At 34.0% G+C, this 23,594-nt stretch overlaps 1 protein-coding gene across 5 annotated transcripts in view; it reads left to right on the top strand.

The window, feature by feature from the left end:
• RUNDC3B (RUN domain containing 3B) overlaps nt 1–23,594 on the top strand; it is a 151,048-nt gene that overhangs the window by 58,384 nt on the left and 69,070 nt on the right. For 3 of the 5 annotated variants that reach the window (XM_045828760.1, XM_045828757.1, XM_045828761.1), the window contains exons 3-4: nt 10,624–10,757; nt 19,989–20,074. In XM_045828760.1, the coding sequence (XP_045684716.1) occupies nt 10,624–10,757; nt 19,989–20,074 (220 nt within the window). Of the gene's footprint in view, nt 1–3,866; nt 3,918–10,623; nt 10,758–19,988; nt 20,075–23,594 lie in introns of all 5 variants that reach the window. The other 2 variants (XM_045828759.1, XM_045828756.1) reach the window with 1 other exon arrangement.

The following is a 23,594-nucleotide window of genomic DNA, read 5'->3' as shown; positions in this document are numbered from 1 at the left end:
TATAAAACTAAAAGCAACAAATGAACAAACAAGAAAAACAAACAAAAACTTGTAAACATAGATAACAATATGGTGGTTACCAAATGGAAGGGGATGGAACAGGAAAAACCTCCTGGAAATTGGGGAGGGTTTGGGAGAAACCAGGGATGGAACCCGAGCAGCAGACAGACCGCAGCTTCTGAACCAGTCAGTATACATCGCCCTGGCAACCAGGGTGCACACTGGCCATGTAGGGAATTCTGGGGGAGCCTTTTTAAGGAGAGAGTGGGGAACCATACTTTCTTGGATTGTTAACTCTTTCCTGGAGGGGCTAGAATTCCTAGGGCCTGGGCTTTGGGGACTGAGTGGCCCCTGGAATGTTCCCCGGGGCCCCACCCTGAGCTCTCCAGGGCCCGCCTAGAGTGCAGCAAGCATCAAGAGGGCAAGGGAGTGTGCAGGCAGTAGGCCCCGCACTTCACCAAAATGGGAGCCCACAGTGACTGCCACCTGCTCATGGCCCACACCTCCAACTCCGGCCTGGTAGGCCCCCTGCCTCTTCCCCAGACAAGAAGGCACAGCAGCTGCTGCCTACCCTCGGCTCATGCCAGAGCAGGACTGTCCGTGATGGCTCCAGCACAGCCGGGAGTCCAGGACTCCCCACTGCCCATAAGTTCCTTCAGCAGGAGCCTGGCGATGGTGGTTCCCCCATCACTGCTGATCTGCCTGTGGGATGGAAGACTTTGGGACCATTCGGGTCTTAGATTCCACACAGTTGGCAGCCAGTTCTGCTGGAGGCAGTGTCCCATGCTGGGATGTGTGCCTCACCGGACTGCAGCCTTTGGGGTGCTACAACCCAGTGCTCTCTCTCACCTGGAGAGCATCACATGGAGACTGAAAGCTGCATACAGGAGTCAAGAGCTGGGAAGTTCTTTAAGAATGGAGCTTCCATTGTGCTGCCATCTGGAATGATCTAGCAGTGCATCCCAGACCCTAACAGGGAGAGCTGCTGTGAGACATAGCAATGCAGAAACCCACAAATGCATACCCCAGAGAAGTCGGGGACCTATTTGCGTGGCCAGCTTAAGCTCCAAAAGGACAGATGAGCAATAATGGGGAACTTCTGGGTTTAGTTTTGGACTTCAAATCTTCCTGGGGTGGCTGGTTTACAGTGCTTTGCAAATGAGGTTGTCTTGAATGTTTCCAGTCCTCTGAAACTGGGTTTCCTGTTAATAAAAACCGGTTTCCTTCCATACAAATTTTTCTGTTATATGTATATACATGGCAACATGGGGCTGGACCCCATGCTGCCTGGTAGAGGGGGTAGAGGATAATAAAAGATAAAGGAGATCAAATATATGGTGACAGAAGAGGATTTGACTTTGGGCGGTGGGCACAACAACTCAATGTACAGTTGATGTATCATCGAATCGTAGACTTAACCAATGTCACCCCAATAAATTCAGTTTAAAACTAATAAAATTAAGTTATAAAAAATAACTATTTAACATATTTTAAAATAGTGATTTTACCTACTTCAGTTGCTCTTTTTAAATTATAAAAAATAAGCTAAACATACAAATATTTAATATTACATATTTTAAAATGAAGGTTTTATTTTAATTGAGACTCTTTTCTATAGATAAGCATCCCATGGGCCACTTTGAAATAATGTGAGCTTTGTTGTTCAGGTATGTGTGTGTGTGTGAGTGTGTGTGTGTGTATGTATGGAAGCAACTGTGCTAAGGATTTAAATTTTATATGACAAATATTTACTCCAGTTATTACTACACATGTACTGTCTCATCATTTTTATTATTTCTGAGGCTGCTATTGAAAACATAACCAACCAGGAAAGCCAACGGACTGATTTTCTTCCCCCTGTCAGATCTTGTCTATCTAGCCAGAGGAGTACATCAGCACAAGCCTACAGGGAACAGAAATGTGCTGGGTCTAGACAGTTTTTTTCCTGTGTCTGTCATTTCTCCTCTACAAAATAAAAGAGGTGTTGAAATTTGACTACAGGTAATTTGGAATTTATTGGGTTGTTATTTGGTTAGGATGCTTCTGGTGGCTTGTAACTGACCTTAAATTATGTGAGTTATTAAATTATGACTAAAGCAGTTAATGCCTACAAATAAGTGAAAGTGTTTTACATGTTTAAATTTTCACATGGTGTTTCACAGCCAAGATCAAAATAATATGCATATGCATACCTAGGGCATAAAGGTCAACATACTAACAGCTTTAGGGTGTGCAGGATGGAGGGGACTGAAGCGGCGGAAATGGGACAACTGTAATAGCATAATCAATAAAATATGTTTAAAAAAAACAAACAGTCACACATCAACAAAACTGCTATGCAAAACAAATAAAAAATAAAACCAATACTGAAAAACAAAAAATAAAAAAACCCACCTAATTTGTAAATTGAGTTCTATAATAGATTCAGTAATTATTTCCCACTTTATACCAGGGATTGATTAAATCATGATGTAAATCTGGATATAATGTATCTCATTTGATACATTTTTTGAAGTAAAATTCCTTTAAAGTTTTCTTGGAAATTGTTTTTACTTTGATAACTTTTTGATAAAGTAAATGACTTTACTTTGTAAAATGACTTCAGTCTTACAAATAAGATACATAACTGTGTTTTCAGGGCAGAGATAGTAAAGTAAATGTAGTTTAAGCATTAAGAATTGGTATTCTAATATTTGCAGTGAGAACATTCTGTTCTTATTTACATTTCAGTGCTGAGAAATTTTCATTTTTGTTTGTCATAGTTGTAGCAAGAACATTATGTTCTAATATGGGCTTCAACTAGGGTACCAATTTATAGATCCTTTTGCATATACTTCCAACTTGAATTATTTGTTTAAGATGTTGCTAATGGAAGTAAGAACATTGAGAATGAATAGTAGAGATGTAGATGTAGCCAGTAGCACAACTGTATGTATCTACTTCCTTTAATTATCATACAACATTACTCACTGTGTTGGGTTTTTGTTTGGTTTCATAAACGGTCTAAGTATGTGGGAAGGTGTGGGACTGTGTCCTATTGAAGATTTCATTGTTTGGTTATGAGAGAAGAAAATATTTTTTGGGAATGTGACATTAGAAATTTGGCTTTGGAGTGTTCCTATACAATTATATGAGTAATTTCCAAGCAACATAGTAAGAATTTATAGTACTTTTGCAGATGGTGATCATTAAGCAATAATTTGGAAGCTGTTTCAGGAAATAAAACAGTATTTTGCATAGAGTAATCATTTAGGCAGTGTTGGTTAAACTGAGGAACATTTTACCAGATACCTAAGTGCCATTCTCATAATGCAGAACCATACAAATTTTAACTCTTCGGCCAAACAAAAGAGACAGAGAGAGAGAGAAAGAGAGAGAGAGAATTGTTCTTTGAAATGAATTTGTTTATAACTTTTAGAATAGTTAACAGTGAAATTTTTTTTCTTTTTAAAGTTAAAAACTTTGAGGCATATGTAGTTCAAAAAATAATTTTCCTAACCAAACTTATAAATTCTGAGGTACAAATGTAGCAAATTCAGTCATGCTTTTGTTCATTTTGCATTGTCATCAGTTTATTATATTTGGGAAAGAATGATGGGGGTAGAAGTTATCAGGGAACAATTTCTTCTCACTTATTGTCTGTCACTTACATAACCCTAGTATTTCCAATAGATAGGCTACAAGAGACCAGCTTGATTTATGTGCTTAGTGTATAGTCATAATCATCTTAACTGAGTTTAGTGTTTACTGTGTCAGAATTATGTGCAGCCATCTAATTTGGGCTATTCAGTTTGCAATGATAAACTTGATGGCAGGTTTCTTAAATATTTGTGTGTTGTTGTTGTTGTTGTTTATTTTTTTTAAAGAGATTTCCCAAAGTTGCAGATGGCTGGCTCATCTCCAAATACCTCTTCAAGGTACTCTATGCTGGTGATATCTCCCGCCACTGAGCTGCACGGGAGCATGGAATTGACTTACTGGGGAGGGCTGTATCAGTTAAGTGATCTTTTTTAGTACATGCATGGGTTTTGTAAAGCTTTCTGTTTTTGTTTTTGTTAATTTAGAATGCACAAGTATGCTTATGTTAATTTTTATATGAAATTTTTTTGTAATCCCAAAATAAAATAACCTATTTACTCTCCTTCCTCTCCATGTGACCTCCTCCATATTTCCATTAAGCTCCATTGTTTTGAGCACTATTTTATTAATCACGTATATCTGTGTTATTTATATTTTATTAAAATGCTTAATGATATATGATTTATTGCTTATGTCCTCAATTTTTAAGTTCTGCATAATAATATTTGAATGACATGCAAACCAGGGGCCCAGGAAAGTGGTATGAATTTTCAAAAATCACTTAGTAAAACATACACAGGCACTGTCAACAATAACTGCTGTGCCATTCTTGAACCATTAGTGAGAATATATTCCTTTTCTCCCAGGTAGAATGCATATACTCTTATTCACTTACTCAAAATTTTTTAGTTGAGTTCCTGCTGTATGCAAAACACTGCTAGACCTCTGCACTTATGACCTAGCCATTAATTTTGTTTTAATTAGAAAAGAAATGTCATCATTTTTAAAGAAAACAGTAAAACAAACGATAGAAAGTAGAAGAAAAATGTCTTTTCATTTCCCCAACCCTAATTTCCACAAATAATCATTTTAAACAGCTTCTTTTGTTTATGTTCCCTATGTATACCCTTAATCAGTACTGAAATAAATTATGTTTGATTTCTTCAGGCCTACACATTTATACTTATCTTTCTGTATGAACTTCAGCCTTTGGTACTCTAATTAAATCTGCCAGTATTCTGAACCTTATATTAAAAATTCTGGTGGAAGAAACAATAAAACTTTTGTATCCTAGTTGGAAAGATGGTCAAATTACTGGGATAAATAAATCTATTAAGTTAAATTCAATTTTCAGAGTTTTAGGTGAACTTGTTTAAGTTTTGATTTTGAAAGATTAATTAATAATTGGTTCATTTTCATTGTATAGATATATACTTTAGATGTTTGTGATAAACTTATTACCAGTGAACAAGAAATTAATTGTTGTAATAAGGGATAATAATTATATTTTATAGATTAGTAAATGTGATTCATATTTGCTAAATAATTTCTTTGAAGCATCTTATAAGTAACATACAGAACTAGCAATATAAGTACAATGATCTAATCTAGACTCTGACTTCTTAAGATTCAGTTTAAAGTGTAAAATTATTTTTAAAATATCTAAATTTGTTATCTTTTAAATAACATTAATGATATTTTATTTAGAATATTATTCAAGGTTATAATTTTACCTTCAAAGATGAGTGGTTTAATAAAAATATGAACATCAACTAATAATACTAATTTTTTTTAAATAAAAGATTCTCACCTTTTATAGAAATGGGAGTTTTCTCTGTTTAGTAAAAGATAGTGGAAATAGGTCCTGGCTGGCGTAGCTCAGTAGATTGAGTGCGGGCTGCGCACCAAAGCATCGCAGGTTCTATTCCCAGCCAGGGCACATACTTGGGTTGCAGGCCACGGCCCCCAGCAACCACACATTGATGTTTCTCTCTCTCTCTTTCTCCCTCCCTTCCCTCTCTAAAAATAAATAAATCTTAAAAAAAATAGTGGAAAATACCAAGCTGATTTTATAAGTTAGCAGAAAGAAACCTAGGACTGTTATAAAATTTATAGTGGAAAGTTAAATATCTAAATATTAATATATTGCCAACAATAAATCCACAAATAATCAATTTCCTTTAAGTATCTGAAAACATTTGCAGTAATATCCAAATGATTTATTCAAATATGATGTGACCATTTTTATTACCACATTTCGCCATGTATAATGAGAACCCACTTTTTTGTGCACATTATATACAAGATTATTGTACCCCATGGTATGTAATCATTATGCCCATGTATAATGTGCATCCTTATTTCCCCCTCAAAAATTTGGGCAAAAGTGCATATTATACACAGCAAAATACAGTACTTGTCTAGATGAATAGGGGCTCCAAGGCAATAGTCTTTGATAATGTCACCTAGGTGATGTATTGTAATGCTCAAAGAACTTCAGCTTGTGAAACCTGTTTTTCATTTGCTCTTTACATAGTTAAGTACTAATAAAGGTGGAGAAAGGAAGTCACTTAACATATTTATTTATATTTTATATTATACTATCAAAAGATTATGTATCATTAACCACTGCTTAGTAGAGAACCACTATAGAAATTTTAGTTCTTGTTCTTGGGAAGAAGGTTTTATTCTAGCCAAAAAATAAAATATAAGCAAAACACAAACATATTGCATGAAGTTAATAGATGTTTGACTTAAATAATATAGAAGAGTAAGTTTAGAATAATACTGGATCTTAGAAATTACATGTTATTTCTAGGTGCTGAAAATGAGGCAGTTTAGTGGGAAAGATATCACATAGCTGTTAATAGCAGATCACCTTTTGGTGTAGCAAACCTTTTGTGCCTAAAATGAATTAGAGTTAGATTGAAGGAATGGGAATAAGTTTCAAAAAGTTGTCTGTCACAGGTAAAAAGTCAACTTCTAAGAATTTTTTAATATGTATATATTTGAAAGCGTATTGTACATCTGTACTCCTCAGAGCTTTAAAAAGAGAATTGTTGATGACAGCATAACTCTGGAATAAAATGTCTTCAAGATACAAATTAGTTTCTTGTAATGTGATTTGCTTTTGTGGCTATTTCTAAAGGAAATGGGAATATCTTGGAAGTGATTATTCAGTACTTTAGTGGTTGTTTTTAAAGGCACAATCAGCTGGTAATTTTGTTTTTTTTTTTAAATTTTCTCGTTGAATGCCGGTTACCGATTAAGTATGTCTTTTGCTAGCAGTTAATATTTGTTCAAGTAAAAGTGATGTTCAAGTAATAATATTTCAAATAACCAATTGAACCCTTCTATTATTTTTAATCAAATCCTGCCCTTTTCAAAGATGCAGAAATTACTTAATTATTTACATAAAATTTTAGGATATACAGACAATTTACATGAGAACATTTAGAGGTTCTAATAAGGGAGTCCATCTGTTAATCAAAACCAATATTTTGAATGTGAACAACAATTTAGTGTCTTGATTTAAGCACTTCACTTTGGAAACAATGCACATGGAAGAGGAGGGAAGGAAGAATCAAGCCAAGTCCTCTTCACACCCAGTTTGTTGAATACAGTACTGTGAAGATACTGCTAGTTTTTTAAACCCTGCAAGTTATGATGATATACCATTCTATTAATTGTTTAGTTTCTTAGTTTGTATTCTGGGAAATCTTGTCATTATCTCTTGGGTAAAAGTCTTACATATCACATATCCTACCCATAGCTGGAGTCCTAAGGATTTACTGCCCTTTCCTTCTCTGTTTAACCTAGTTCTAGATTTTCAGTTTTTCTTTATCTTTGTTTCCTCTCCTCCAAAATGGAACTTTGTTATGTTCTGTTGGTTTCTGACAGCTCTATTTTCCTATTTTTCCTCAGCCATGTCAAACTCATGAGATTTAAAATGAAGTCACCATAGAAACTTTGTGGTTCTCCCTTTTCCAAGATCCCTGCCAGCATTTAGTACTCCTTTTCTTGAGGGACGTCTGGTAGCTATACCTCTCTTTTTAAAATTATAGAGTGATTCCAATCAATAGTAGGTAAAGAAAATTACTTGAGACTTGACATATTTTAGGAAGGCAAGTTTAGAATGGTTGATATGGGACAAGGTTAGATTGGGGAGTAAATTTTAAAGGTTTTTCTAGGTTCTAAGCAAGTAATGGGAGAAACTTAACTTTTAATTTCATTTCATTTTGTGGTGCAAGGGGAACTTGGGTCCCTTAACTGTTTGTGTGATAGCAGTAATAATAATAGTATTAGTTGTTAATGTCTGTACTGGACTGTATAGAAATTGCCACACACACACTATCCAATCTGCCAGTGTTCTCATGGAGATACTACAGTCATTGTCAATTTATAGAAGAAAGACTGACAGAGTGAAGGCATTTGCTCAAGACTGCACAGCTGGAAAGTGATCTGACCCAAAAGCCCCTATTCTTAACCGCTAGACACTTACCTCCTCTCCAAATGGCTAACAAATTGATGACATGAAAATTGCCTCAAAGACAAACTATATTGAGATACTGTTCCAGGAACTTTAAAGAAGAGAGGAAGCTGAGGAAAGCAATGGGGAGAGATTGAGAGGAAGAAGGGAGATTATACATACAATGCTCCTATATATTTCTGTTTGTTGGTATTAATATTTGATTTTTAAAGAGACCTTTGAATTATATATTTGAGTAAGGATTTTTAGATGCTCATATATGTGTGTATATATACATATATGTAAATGTATTTGGTTAGAATATTTGTAATCTAGCATGGAGACATCTTGATGCCTTGAATTCATGGAAACATCTTAAATTCAGATTGTCATTGAATGATTACTATAAAAAGATGGTAATTAGATTTTTTAAAATTCAGATTTTTACACGCATTGCAATTGAAATGATCTGTTTTCTGTTGATTTCTTTAATAAATATTTATTGAATGCCAACTGTGAGCCAAGTACTGTGTCAAGTGCTGGAGATTGATTTAAAGACAAATAAGATACAATCCCTGCCTTAGCATTTTCACCACCTAATATGTGAGACAATCAAGTCAACAAGCAATTACAAGGATAAATAAGTAAGGAACTGTCTCACTGTAGAGATCACACAGGTCTTTAAAATGTCCTGAATGATGATTGGAGTTACCTATCACTATGTGTAGGCTTCCTATTGGTTGATTGACCATAAGTATACTATTAGAAATACCAGACGGATTTTTTTATCATTTTATTTTAGAAATTTTATTTTTTAAGATTATATTTATTTACTTTTTTTTAGAGAGAGGCAAAGGGAGGAAGAAAGAGAGGGAGAAAAACATCAATGTGTAAGAGACACATAGATTGGTTTCCTCTTACACTCCCCCAGCTGGGGACTGGGTGCACAACCCAGGCATGTGCCCTGACTGGGAATCAAACTGGTGACCTTTGGGTCCTCAATCCATTGAGCCACACTGGCCAGGGTGGATCTTTTTAAAAATACCTGTGCTTGAGCCCTCCCCTAAATATTCTGATTATTTAGTTTTGGTGGGCCCAGGCATAAGTATTTTCAAAAAGAAGCCCAGGTATTTTTATGGGCTGCCATGGTTGGAAATCATTCAAATATTATATCAGACATAGTTCCTAAAATGTGCTTGCTGACAAGAACACTTTTTGATGTTGCTTAGAGAGAAGCTATTACTTGGGAAGGGAAGGTTTGAGATAAAAGTAATTAATTGAAAACAGAAGCACAGATTTAAAAATATATAAGCTAATATTTCTACCTTAAGATTAAACAATTTCTGCCCTGGCTGGTGTGGCTCAGTGGATTGAGTGCTGGCCTGTGAACCAAAGGGTCACTGGTTCGATTCCCAGTCAGGGCACATGCCTGGGTTGCGGGCCAGGTCCCATGTAAGGGAAATGTGAGAGGCAACCACACATTGATGTTGCTTTCTCTCTTTCTCCCTCCTTTCCCCCTCTCTAAAAATAAATAAAATTTTTTTTAGAAAAAGATTAAAGCAACTTCCCTAGGTAAGATCAGTTGAAGAAAGTATTAAGATGTCTCTCATCCCATTTAAAAATACTGAGTACAAAATGGTTCCAGTGGATCTACTACTCAAAGTCCTGCATTGAAATATTAATACTAAATTTGATACACAGAAGAGAACATTTCTTCATAAACAGATACATAATTACTCAAATCTGAAAGATTAGAATGGTAAGTTCCTGAAGGACTTCTGGGTTGGTGATCAGAAGAAAGCAGATGAATGACAGTTACTGGGGAGCTTTACAGCTTTATAGATGAGAATGGGTGGGTAGATTATAAACAATTAGTGAATGCAGGAATCTAACTGATTATATTTACTTACAGGATAGACCACACACATTATTTCATTTCCTTAAAGTAACCCTATGAAGAAGAGAAAGAAGGTTATGTTTTTATTTATTTATTTTTTGTTTTCCTGAGTAGAGAAAGCTTTAGAGTATAACTGATGACATTTAAATTAATGCTTAACTAGAGCCACCAGGAAAATTATCTGGATGATACATAAAAGACTATGTTAGAATAATAGGATATAAGCAGCAAGAGATTTCTTTATTTTTTAATTTTAATTGTTGTTCAAGTACAGTTTTCTGCCTTTTACTCTCATCCCAGCCCACCCTCCCAACACTCCCCACCTCCCTCCCATTTCCACTCCCCCTAGTTTTTGTCCTTGTGTCCTATATACTTGTTCCTGCAAACCCTTCCCCTGTTCCCCTGAAATTCCCTCTTAGAGTATAGACCCTCTTTACTCCATTTAGTTGGATTTTCTTAAGAAAACTGTGATTTGGATTTATTAAATATATTATCCAAAGTAATATAACTAGGTAAAAGTAGACCAGGACTAGATTTAAGATTTTTGATATTGAGATCTGTGCTCTTCCCATTATAGCACACCAAACTGGCTTTTATTTTTTCGAGTTTTATTGGTATTGTATTTTGAATTTTCTAGTCTAGTTTTCTTTTATTGTGTGTTGCAATTTGTCTCCTGAAGGTCAAGTAACCTGGTTTGGTTATGAAAGTCCTCGTAGCTTCTGGGACTATATCAGAGTGGCTTGCCGGAAGGTTTCACAGAATTGTATCTGCAGCATTGAAAATATGGAAAATGTCAGTTCCTCTAGAGCTAAGGTAAGACGTAAATAATAACATACAACATGCGTAATCCTCAGCAGTCTCGACCCAATTAGAACATTTTGAGCTTTTTGCTATATAAAATATTTGGTTTTTTTTTCTTTGTTGGAATTAAGCACTGTTAGAGGCTAGTTTCCTTTTCTGTTGCACGAAGTTATTTTAGAATGCTCTTGAATCTTCACTTTTGCCTTATGAATAGCCGGAAGGTATGAAGCTTGTCACTACTTAGAAGAACAAGGAAATATTTTCTATTATTTGAATTTTCTATATTTTTGAATTACCTAAACCAGTGACTCTCAGTGTCCTGCAGAACCCTGGGGGTCCATAATGTCAAAACTATTTTCATATAACAGCAAAATATCATTTGTGTTTGCAGTGTGTTCACATTTGCATTGCTAATGCAAAAGCAATGGCGGGTAAAATTGCTTGTGCCTTAGCCCAAATTAAGACAAAGGCATCAAGCTATACTAGTAATCATTGAATTCTTCCCCACCATCAGCTCAGTTTTTAAAAAAGAAAAAGCCACTTTCAGTCAAGAATGTCCATGATGGTTCAGTAAACATTAGTAATTTTATTAAATCTTAACCTTTGTGTACCTGTCTTTTTCATATCCTGAGTGACAAAATGGCAAGTATGCAAAAAAGCATTTCTGCAGCATACTGAAACATGATAATTGTGTCAAGGAAAGTTCATGCAGTTGTTTGCATTTTAAACTGAACTGGACATTTTTGCTGTGTAATGCTGTTTTTATCTGAAAGAAAAATGTAGGAACTATAGTTCTTTTAGACATTTGGTAGACATTTCTTAAATATCAATGAACAAAGTGAGCCTATTACTTCAAGGACAACAGCTGACAGTATTTGTGGCCAATAGTAAAATTAAAGCTTTTGTGTAAAACTTAGAGGTTTTGAAAGCTTGTATTCAACATCTTAAGATTGATAGCTTCCCAGTACTTAAAGACTTTTCTGGCAACATTGATGTTAACAAATGCATTTTTTAATTGTTTAATGAAATGTGTTAACATGTCATAGACTGACAGTAACTCACATTTTCCAAATGACAGATGCTTGGTATTCTAAAATCATGCATGAGTAAAAATATCCATTAAAAGTACAACAGACCAATAGATTTAATGTAAAATAGTGTGAGTTCATTAGGTGGTTATAGATTTCATGTTGAAATTAACCTTAAAGAAATGATTGCTTATGAGTTTTGACGTAGAACCAAAGGAGAATATCCAGAGTTACCTGAAAAGGCTACTACAAGATTTCTTTTTCCAACTATGTATCTTGGTGCAGCTAGATCTTCTTCATATGCTTAAATCATAACACCACATTGGAACAGCTTGAATGTAGAAACAGTTATCTAGTTCTCTTTAAGCCATATGTTAAGGAAAAAAATGTAAAAACAGCCACTTTTCTCATTAATATTTTTATTTAGAAAACATAATTTTTCATAAAAATTTTATTTATGTTAACATATAATGGGTTTATTTTTTAATTATTTCATATTTTAAAGTTTCTAGTTTTGTAATATAGTAAATATCAATTAAATATAAACTATATAAAGACTCTTTGGAGTCCTCAATAATTTTTAAGATTGTAAAATGTCAGAGCTGCTGATATAAATTATATCAGCTTTAGTTTAGGAGGTTTTTTGTTAATTGGATTGTCATTTTAGCTTTCCTTACTATTGTAACACAATGATTACATAAGAATCTAGTAGAAAATAGAGATTGAAAATAGTTATGTATGGTTTTAACATCAAGACATAATTTAGTTCATTATTCCATGATTATAAACATAAATTATAAATCTGTATAATAAACACAAGCATAATGATAATCTTTTGAAAGAATAGTTTCTAAGTTTATTGCTCCTATCTATTTTTATTTAGGAATTCTTTTGGAAAAATTTGGTTTGCAAAACTAACATATATTGAAATTAAACCATTTTGTAAAACATGAACTGAATGTTTAAGTTTTTAAAACTGATTTATAACATTTAAATTCAGTGACATAATTACAAACATAGTTAAACAGCTTAAAATTCATATTATGGAGGTGTATTTCTGGATAAAGTTGATAGCTGTGATTCTTGCCGCCTTTTAAAGTCGTGCAGTTCACTTTGTGAAACCGCTGCTCCCTGCTGCGCAGCCTCCTGTCCATCTCTAGTCAAGGGCCTGTCTGAACCACAGTTACCTTTCTGCTCTTTATCTTCTAACTCTTTTAGATTGGATGGGTTTTCTCCCACCTCACGTATTTCTTAGGCTAATAAATATCTTCATTTTTCAGTCGATTATAACTACATTTTTTAATTAAAAACTTTTTTCTCATAGATGTTTTATATTGTTTTTTATTGTATGGTATGGGGGTTTTTTTGGTCACAATTATTGTCTTAGTAGTCCTTTGGCCTTCATTTCCTTGAAATATTGAATATATTCATGTATTTGCTTTCTAATTGTCTGGTATACAGGTTTAAAAATGTACAGTTTGAATTCTCCTTTTGCATCTTAGTTGAGTTTGTATCAGTTTTCCTTATGGTTTAAGAATAAGATCTTGGTTTTTGTAGGTTAACATGAAAAGACTAGCTATAATTTGAATGAATCAAGCCTATGAACATAGAGAGTACCTAGGTGCTACATAACATTTTTTCTTATGTTCAAATACAAAGTAGGAGAGATTAACATGACAAGTGTGTCCTGAATTCTTTCAATATAGAAGAGAATACATTTATAGAACCTGCACGCCTCAAAATACAAAAGGTAATCGAAACATTAACAAACATTAGAAATGTCACATTTGGACCTGGGTGGACCCAAGAAATGCAAACCCTAGCTCACCACCTTTCTTCATGAGACTCTCAGGATTAGGCCCTGCACAGCAAGATGCTGCCCAGCAGAGAAAGTTAATATTTATTTTATAAAAAAACAGTGTTCAGTATCAAAACACCACAGAGCACTCATGTTCCAAATCCAGCATTTATGTTTTTGTTTTGACCAGGCCTCAAACAGATTCCACTTTGGGAAAGAGAGATCTATGATTTGCCTGTTTATGCTGGGAAAAATCTGCAGGGGAAGATTGCTTCTGTCTTTATTCATTGTGGTGGGAAGAGAAAGTAGTTAATCTCCTCAGTAAAACACACCTGCCTAGTGTCAGGATTGAAAGATTAAACAAATAGTTCAGAGGGCTGGTTTACTGGGCCTTTGAGCTACAGTCTGGAGTGACTAGTAGCATACATAGTGCTCTCATCAAGCCTTGACACATGTGAAAACATCCCAGAATCCAAGCACCAAACTTACTTGCTAAACAATGTGCAATTCTGTACACTTGGGATCAAAACAGAGCTTCATTTTTGAATTCAAAATAAAAAGTAAGATTAACTCTGATTTCACTTTTAGGATTATGTGATGACATAGTAAACAGAGGAAGACAAGATGCACTTTAGAGCAATGACTAATTCAGCATAGAAACATTCTGTAAATTTAGTTGAGTTGACTGAATCAGGAGTATCTGGGTCCTAGTACCACTGTACAATGCAGGTTCATTTTATAGAAACTTGCCACCATGGGAGATCTGATATATAGTCACTGTAAGCTAAGATCTTTCAACTACAGACTTTTCCCTGTATTTGCTGTGTCTGTGACTAGTTGAACCTATTTTCTAGAGCCTAAACATAACCTAACAATGGAATAAAATATTCAAATTGAAGGTCATGCTTATAATTGTTCCATCTCAGGTATATTTGCATTTGTTTTTTTCTACAGTATGCAAGGGTTCTGGGACATAGGATTTCTGCACATCAATTATTTTAGATTTCAGACTAGAATTAGCAGCCTTAGAAAAATAACTTCATCTCAATAGTCATATTTCATTTTCTTTTGAACTTGCCTGTCTTTCCCATCTGCTATTGGGCTGATTACTTCTAAGCATAATATATGACCTTTGCCAGGAACTCCCCTAATTGCATATTAAATTACTCTTATTGATTTTTCAGATATCTCTGTTGGATTTTCTTCATATTCCAACTGATGTCAAGCTTGAGAAATCCTTTTTTCCCTTTAGTTTTAATTTTTGGCCTCAAAGTATGAGTTCTGGAGTTCTTCCTGCCTTCCTGTATGTCTTATGTGTGTGCATGTGTGTGTTTTGTTTCTTCTTAAGAATAGTTACTGTTTTGGGCTAAGTCTGGCTTTCCTAGTTTGTGATTGCTTACCCTTTACATTTCATCTCTTACTGAATTTAAGATATTAAGCCAATTTCTGAATATGCTAGTCATATCAACCATTCAAATATCCATGTGTCCCTCCATCTGACAAATTTTTACTGAGCACTTATACCATGTCAGAACTATGAATATAATCCTTAATGCATATGATATATGTCCCTAATCCTGCCTAGTCTTGTATGTCTCTTCTTGTTTACTTTTTCCTGTGTTCAGAAGCTGGTGTTGTCACTGCTGTGTCCCAGAGGCAGGTTAGCTAAATGCTCCACTGAAAGAGGCAGAGGCAGAGGGGCTATTAATGATAGCTACACCGGAGTTACCAAACACTCTAACTTTGCAGTAAGATATAATATTGCAAAGAGGCCATTTATATGATCGTTTTCTATTATTGACTCACAAATTTATCTCCCTTTATAACCACCACTTGACATTTCCTACCCCCAGTTCTTTATTATGGTGACCCTGAATCTGGAAGAATGTCAGAAATACTTAGGGAGTTTTGAAAATAAAACAATATCCCAGGAGAAACCAAAGATACTCTGATTCTGCCCATTGGTTTAATACTGTATCCACTTTAAATACAAATCTTTTAAAAATATTGAATTTTTAATGTCATTTCTTTTCTCCACTTCTAACTGGTGGCTCCAGTGCCTAGTAGCTATGAGTAAGATATTTATCTCCTTTTTAGTTTTATTCACTTACTTAACAAGTATATACTGAATGCCTGCTGTGTACCAGAAACTTGTAAATGCTGAGGATACACTGGCAGTGTTGAAGAAGATGGCAAAGAACAATGTTTACACCCATCACATTTTAGTAATACAACAAACAAGTATATATGTAATATCTCAGGAGAAGTTAGAAAGTGATAGGAGTGGTAGAAGACATAGGGAAGGATTCTGTGAGAATAATATTTGAGTCAGGATGTGAATTATGGGAAGAAATGTGCTGTGCAAATATTAAGCTGAGGAAGCAAGGTATAAACTAGGAGATACAGTCATGATTAGGAGTTTGGATATCATTCTCAATGAAGTGGGGAGCTACTTGAGGGTTCCTTTTTTTCATTTTTTAAAAAAAGGAATAGAGTAGTATAATCTGATTATATTTTTAAATGATTAGAGAAAACATAGAAAGGAGGGGTAGGAGCAGAGAATCAAGTTAGAAGGGTTAATTAGGGTCTAAAAAGATGATCATGGAGTAAGAAATGAGTAATATCTGCTTCCAGTGAAAACAGGATAGCTTTTATTAGAGGAACTTTTCTGCCAAGAACAATGATAAAGGATGTATGAAATGCATAAAGCAACCAACTTAAGACATAAGAGAACAGCCAAGGCATGAGAACTTCAGTGGTCACAATCCTAGAGAGGATGGTTTATGAAGTGTGCCCTACATTTGTCTTGGCTTTTAGCCTAAGGTTATTTGTTCACTTCATTATAGAGGCTGAGCAGAGAGTATAAAGGTTTAGTGTCTCTGGGCTAGTGAAACAACTTGGGCTTGGAACTGCCAGGGAAACCAGGACTTAATTGAGAGGAAAGAACTGTAAAGCAATGTGCCTGAACTTGTACATGCAGTGTTCCTATGAGATGTTTGCCAGCTCTTGGTCACCTGAAGCACAGAGCAAAAGTCTCATAAATCAAGCTGAAAGCAACAGGTAGGAGGCTTAAAAAGCCAGTCAAAGATTTCAGTCCTGTACTAGAGAGACAGACCTTAGAATTCAAGGTCAATCTAATTGGAGGGGACCTGTAAACACTTCAGGCTTTTATTTGAGACCCTAGAGGCTATCCCTTGGAAGTAAGGTAAATTCAGATGAAGACAGCCTGAAAAAGGTCTAAACGTGGTACCTTAAATGGTGCATGGTGATTTTCAAGTTCATTGTCTACCTGCCAGAAGAAAAAATAATCTACCCTAGAGAAAGGTAGCATTAGAACTGCTACAGCTTTTCATATACAGTGTCTACTATTCAATAAAAAATCACCAGGCATTTCAGGAAAGAAGATCAAATGGCCAAAACTGAGATATAAAAAAGGTAGTTGAAACAGACTATGGGAAATGCAGATAATGGAATTTTAAGTAATTATAATAGATTCAAGAAAACACAAAGATAATAATAGAGAACTGCAAAATATAAGAAAACCCAAATAAAAACTACAGAATATCCATTTTAATGAACACATATAGAACATATACAAAAATTGATCATTTGTTGAGTTATAATTCATCTCAGTGAATTTTAGAGGATTGAAATCATATAAACTATTTTCTAATGACAGTAGAATTAAGCTAGAATTAATAATAAAGATAACTAAAAAATGGTTGACTAGAAGAAATCAATTTCATGGAGGAAAGAAATTACAATTAAAATAAAAATATCTGGAAAGTAATGATAATGAAATACATAAAAATTTCTACTTAGAGGAAAATAGGTAGGCTTAAATACACTTATATATATTTTTAAAAAGAGTAAAGGCTGAAAATCAGTCATCAAAACTTTCATCTCAAGAAGCTATTTAAAAAAGTAATAAATTCAAGGTAGAAAGAAGGAAATAATGAAGAGCCAAAACCAAAAATTGGTGTTTGTAAAAAGATTAATGCAGTTTGATAAAAATTCTAGCAAGATGAAGAAGAAAAGAGAGAGATTATAAATCACTAGTCCCAGGAATGAAGAAAAGCCCCACTCCAGAGACTCTACAGACATTAAAAATCCTAAAAGAAAATACTATGAATAACCTCACACCTATAAATTTGAAAATTTAGGCGAAATGGGCAAATTCTTTGAAAAAATATCACTTACAGAACTAACACAAAAAGAAAACATCTGAAAATTCTGATACCTACTAAAGAAATTGAGTCTGTAGTTAAAATTCTTTCCCTTATAGTTTCATTTTCAAATTGAATTTTCTTATTATTATGGATAGGTAAGAATTATTTGTATTTTATGAATGAGTCTTTCATTAAATACATATAACACAGATATCTTTGCCCACTCTGATTTGCCCTTTTATTCTCTTAAATGATTACAATTCCCTGAAATAGGAAGGATGGTAGAGTATGTGGGTGTTAATTCAGTTAGGTTGGTCAGTTTGGTGGTTGTGGGATGAGTTTCCTGTTTTCTAGTTATCTTTTTTTTTGTTCCCTCATGTGGTGAAGTAGGGTTAGTATTGTAACCCAACTTAGAGCTCTTGGGAGGATTAAATATTTTGATGTGTATATAAAGCTCTTACAATAGAGCCAGGCGTATATTATTACATTCTAAAGAAGTGTTGACTACTTTTAACTTTTTTTAAAAAAACAGAACCTGCAGTGTCAAATGAATATTTGTGTCTCTGGGGAAAAAAAGCAAAATTTCATTGGTTCAGCATCACCTAACTAACTGATAAAGTCTAAAATGTTAAACCTAGTTTTCAGTTTTCTCACTCCATGGCCCCAAAACTTTTCATAAATGTCTATTTATCTTATGTACTAGTAAAAATTCTTTTGTTGAAAGAAGCGGTTAAAATCATCATAATTTATTTTCACAATATAACAGAGAATTCCACAAACGTCCAAGGACAGGAAACTAGGTGTAGCCCAGCTTTGTATGTATTGAAATTAATAAATCAGGAAGCAGGACTTCCTCGTATTTCTCATCTAGCAAAAGCATAGACTCCTGTGTCTGACCTTCTCTGGAGAGCAACTTTCCCTGCTTCTGTTTTGGTGAAATCCTGGGATTCAGACTACCACTGCCAGTCTCTGTATCTTTTAAATTTCAAGAATCTTGAGACTGCTGGACAATGGCTTGCCTCTTCCTTCTGTTATTCCAGTCAGCCACAGCTAGTTGTAGTTCCCCTGGGCTTACTCAGTGAAAATGATGGAGTGAGCCCTGGGGAAGCTAAAAGGGGTTCTGTGCTTGGTGGGCAAATCAACTGGGGTGCTAACCGCACTCATGTCTTTCCTCTGTTTCTCAACAATACTGCTGCTTCTAGCCTGACAGGTATTATCCATGGTCTATATTTGACCCCTTTTTGATCCTTCCTGTCTCAGGGTTTGGTGAATTTACTAGAGTTGGAGTCATTTCTAAAGACTGCTTTTTTTTCTCCATACAGGTAGTCGACCATCATAGGTATTGATTAATGTCACCTTTATTCCCAACTGTCATTGCAGTGTTTTGATTTTCTATGTAGTTGACCTTCCTGGACTTTCCGGAGATCTGTGAAAGGATTCAGTGAAAATGAAAGTAATTGAATTTTAAAATTATCACTACAAATATAACCTCTTATATTCTTTCATTCTAAACAAATAGTCCAGAAGAAATGTTTTAGATTATAAAAAAATTAATTGGTTAGTCCCAACTAAGTAAAAATAAACTATTCACATTTAGTCAGAATTATCTGTTTCTGTGATTTTGTACTAGAACATGCTTCTGGGATATTTTTGTTGTTTGATTGTTCTTTCTGGTTTAAATATTTGGTAACAGTTTTTTAGAATGTTCTGGGGGCATCAAATTCAGTAACTCACAATTTGGATGCATGATAAATAATGAAATTTGGTTCATAATTAGTTGTCTAAAACCTCCCTCTGGAAGGTTAGGTGAGACATTTTCTTAAGCAAGTGGTGTGAAAATTGTTATTTTTTATTAAAGAGTATGGATTCTGTGTCTCATGCTTTCTAAGGGGATTCATTTTATTAAGCTTGTTGATTTGGGCATAGAAGTAGAGTGTTATGTCTTCTGATTACATTCTGTGATTTAAAAGAAGACTGTAATCCAAGTAACTCAGTACTAATGGTTCTCTTTCTTCCAAAGATACAGAGTTAATCTGACATGCTTAATCTGTACCTTCAGAGAAACAAAATCTATTCTGTATATAATAAAAATTTACCCATTATCTACTTAAAATTTTTTAACTTTATCAAATATATTTTGGATGAGTTCTTAACATATTAAAGTTCTTATATTGTTGATGATGCAATGAGAAAAAATGTTTTAATTTTTAATGTCTTTTCATATTTGATTTTTTCTTTTTCCTTTTAGGGGAGAGCTTGGATCAGAGTAGCACTCATGGAAAAACATTTATCTGAGTACATCTCCACAGCTCTGAGAGACTTCAAAACAACCAGGTTTAAAACTCCTTTTAATTTTTAAATATATACTTAAAAGAGTCACATAAAGACTTAGAAATAAGAATAGAATGAAGGCTCATTCATTTCCAAAGTCCTCATTATTTCCTACTTTTCATACCACTCAGAAAAAGTCACTATCTTTCCAGGAAACTGCAGTTTGTCAAAACATAATCTACCTTGGTTTATCTTTTCAGGCTTCACATTATGCCTAGGATATCTCTTTTCAAATTATTTCTAATTCTCACTCTTTCAGCACTTGAAGTTTCATTCTTTGTACAGACATTTTCTTCACTACAACATTTATTTATTTTTATAATAAAGAATAGAAGTGGACCATTCATCACTTCAATTCACATATATATTCATATTTATTTAATTATTCTAAATATTTATATAATTCACATAGATATTTATAATTAATGAGTGCCTGACTCTCTCTTTAGAGTAGTCTGTGGCAATGTTGTTTTTCTTGGGTTGTATACCATGTTTAGCTTTGTACTCATGGCAAATGTGCACCCATGTTTTTGGCCCAACTTTCAGGAAAAAAATCTTTTGTTTTAATTTGTTAATTCAATTACTTTATTTATTTATATTTAGATACCAGTTTTTTGTATTGTAAAGGAGTTTTAGCATTTATTTTTTAACATATTATGGTACAAGAAATTTTATGTAACATAATTACAAAACACAAGGACAGATACAATAGATTGCAGGAACTGGCCATGTATAATGCACATCCTTATTTTTCCCTCAAGAATTTGGGCAAAAATGTGCACATTATACACAACAAAATACAGTATATGTACATGAGAGATGATATGCTGTGCCATGTGAAAAACGGAACTTTCTTAACTTTTGTGGTAATAAAAAAAGGTGCATATTAGGACAAGAGTGTTTCTTATCAAACTCTGGTCAACTAATTTATTTTTATAGCTTTTGTTAAAGAAACCACTTTTCTTCATTTCAAAAGTATTTGTAAGTGAAAATATTCAATAATTTCAATATCGTAGACATGTACTGTTCAGTACAGTAGCCACTACCCACGTGCTACTGTGTAAATGAAGATTAATTAAGATTAAATAAAATTACTAATTTAGCTCTTCTCTTGCTGTATCACATTTCAGGTATTCTGTAGCTATGTGTGGCTAGTGGCTACCAAATTAGCACAGATAATAGAACATTTCTTCATCATAGAAAATACTATCGAACAGCACTGCCTTAGACACTTTTAAATTGCCATACTTATATCAACTTCATTAACCATATTTCTGAAAGAAAAGAGTGACAGTCTAAACCAGCTTTGATGGAGAAAATTAGGCACAAATATTAAGAAATTATATATCTAGAATCTTAATTTTCATGTCCTAAAGCAGTGTTTGATATTTTGTATGTGGAAACAAATCTGGGCATTTATTATGAGATATTCTGTTAGCTGACTAGCTAGTACAGATTATAGTATTATTACTTAGGTGCCTCTATGTTGTTAGGTAATAAAATAGTAAATTTTTCATTTGAAAGATAAATACTATCACAGTTATAAATTCAACCAGGATGTAAAGACCTTTAAGTAACAGAGCTATTTGCATAAAGTAAATCTGATATATACTTGTTGAATTCTTTACAGCAATATAATACTCTTGGGATATTTCTAAGGATGGACAGTGGTGTGAGGATGAACTCTAGATTTTTGTATGATTTCCTCTTAATTTATATTAAATTATTCTATAAAGACTTCTCTTTGAAGTATCTCTTTGAAATAATATTGATTGATCTTTTTATTCTTTATTGTATTTTTTTCCAGTGCCATTTAGTCCCCTTATACCCTCCTCCCCACAGCAATCACTACACTGTTGTCCATGTCCATGAGACAAACTCTTAGATATTTGAAATGAACCTTATGACATAAAACATGTTTCTTTTATTTATCAGTACTAGTGAATGAAAGATACTAAATGTGGAGGATACTAAGGCTTTGAAAATAAAAATAGTATCAGAAAATTAGAGATCAAACCTAAAATTCCTAAATGAGTGAAGTCAAAACCAAGTTTACATCTCTTATACAATAACAAGATTGAAGTAAAGTTATGATAGTCTGTAACAGACTTTAAAGCATTAATAATATCTCTAAGTCGTTAGTCTTATTTCTTAGTTTAGGCAGTTGGGTGGGGTAGAAATAACTCTTGAATAGAGTTTTTTAGATTGACTTATGTTAAATATTTAAAAGTAAGTGCTTTTTGCTTTGTTCTTAGGTATTAGCTGTTTTTTTTTAAAATAAAAAGGAAAGGATTCAACTCAAAAAGTTTATGAAGTAAAAATATTCTTGTAACAATATATAAACCTATTACTCAAACAAAAACATTGTTTAGTATATGTTTATACACATAAGTCAATACATATACACTCACAGTATTTCACTGTGAGTATAATGGCTCTGTAATTCCCAAGAATGGAACTAAGTAGGGAGTTATTTCAGAATTCTTATTTCAGAAGTAAGCTAAAAAATGTAGTTGCAAAAGTGTTTTTTTAAAGCTATTTACACTATTTTTTTTACTGAAATCAATTTTTAATAAAAATATTTTATTTTTTGTTTTTTAAATATATTTTATTGATTATGCTACTACAGTTGTCCCATTTTCCCCCTTCACTCCCCTCCACCCTGCCCACCCCATCCCACCCACATCCCCCCCCCTTAGTTCATGTCCATGGGTCATAAGTTCTTTAGCTTCTACATTTCCCATACTATTCTTGCCCTTCCCTGTCTATTTTCTACCTACCATCTATGCTACTTATTCTCCATACCTTTTCCCCCTCTCTCCTCCTCCCACTCCTCTGTTGCTAACTCTCCATGTGATCTCCATTTCTGTGGTTCTGTTCCTGTTCTAGTTGTTTGCTTAGTTTCTTTTGGTTTTGCTTTAGGTGTGGTTGTTAATAACTGAGTTTGATGTCTTTTTACTGTTCATATTTTTTATCTTCTTTTTCTTAGATAAGTCCCTTTAACATTTCATAAAATAAGGGCTTGGTGGTGATGAACTCCTTCAACTTGACCTTATCTGAGAAGCACTTCCATTCTAAATGAAAGCTTTGCTGGATAGAGCAATCTGGGATGTAGGTCCTTGCCTTTCATGACTTGGAATACTTCTTTCCAGCCCCTTCTTGCTTGCAAGGTCTGTTTTGAGAAATCAGCTGACAGTCTGATGGGAACTCCTTTGTAGGTTACTGTCCCCTTATCTCTTGCTGCTTCTAGAATTCTCTCCTTCATTTTAAGCTTGGGTAATGTAATTATGATGTGCCTTGGTGTGTTCCTTCTTGGGTCCAACTTCTTTGGGACTCTCTGAGCTTCCTGGACTTCCTGGAAGTCTATTTCCTTTGCTAGAATGGGTAAGTTCTTTATTATTTGTTCAAAAAAGTTTTCAATGTGTTGCTCTTCCTCTGCTCCCTCTGGTTCCCCTATAATTCAGATATTGGAACATTTAAAGATGTCCTGGAGGTTCCTAAGCTTCTCCTCATTTTTTTTTGA

The sequence above is a fragment of the Phyllostomus hastatus genome, unplaced genomic scaffold (assembly GCF_019186645.2).
Source record: "Phyllostomus hastatus isolate PE091 unplaced genomic scaffold, TTU_PhHast_1.1 phas_scaffold_78, whole genome shotgun sequence".
Taxonomy (NCBI): Eukaryota; Metazoa; Chordata; class Mammalia; order Chiroptera; family Phyllostomidae; genus Phyllostomus; species Phyllostomus hastatus.
Note: the sequence above shows the minus strand (reverse complement) of the source record. Positions and strands in the feature narration are given on the sequence as shown.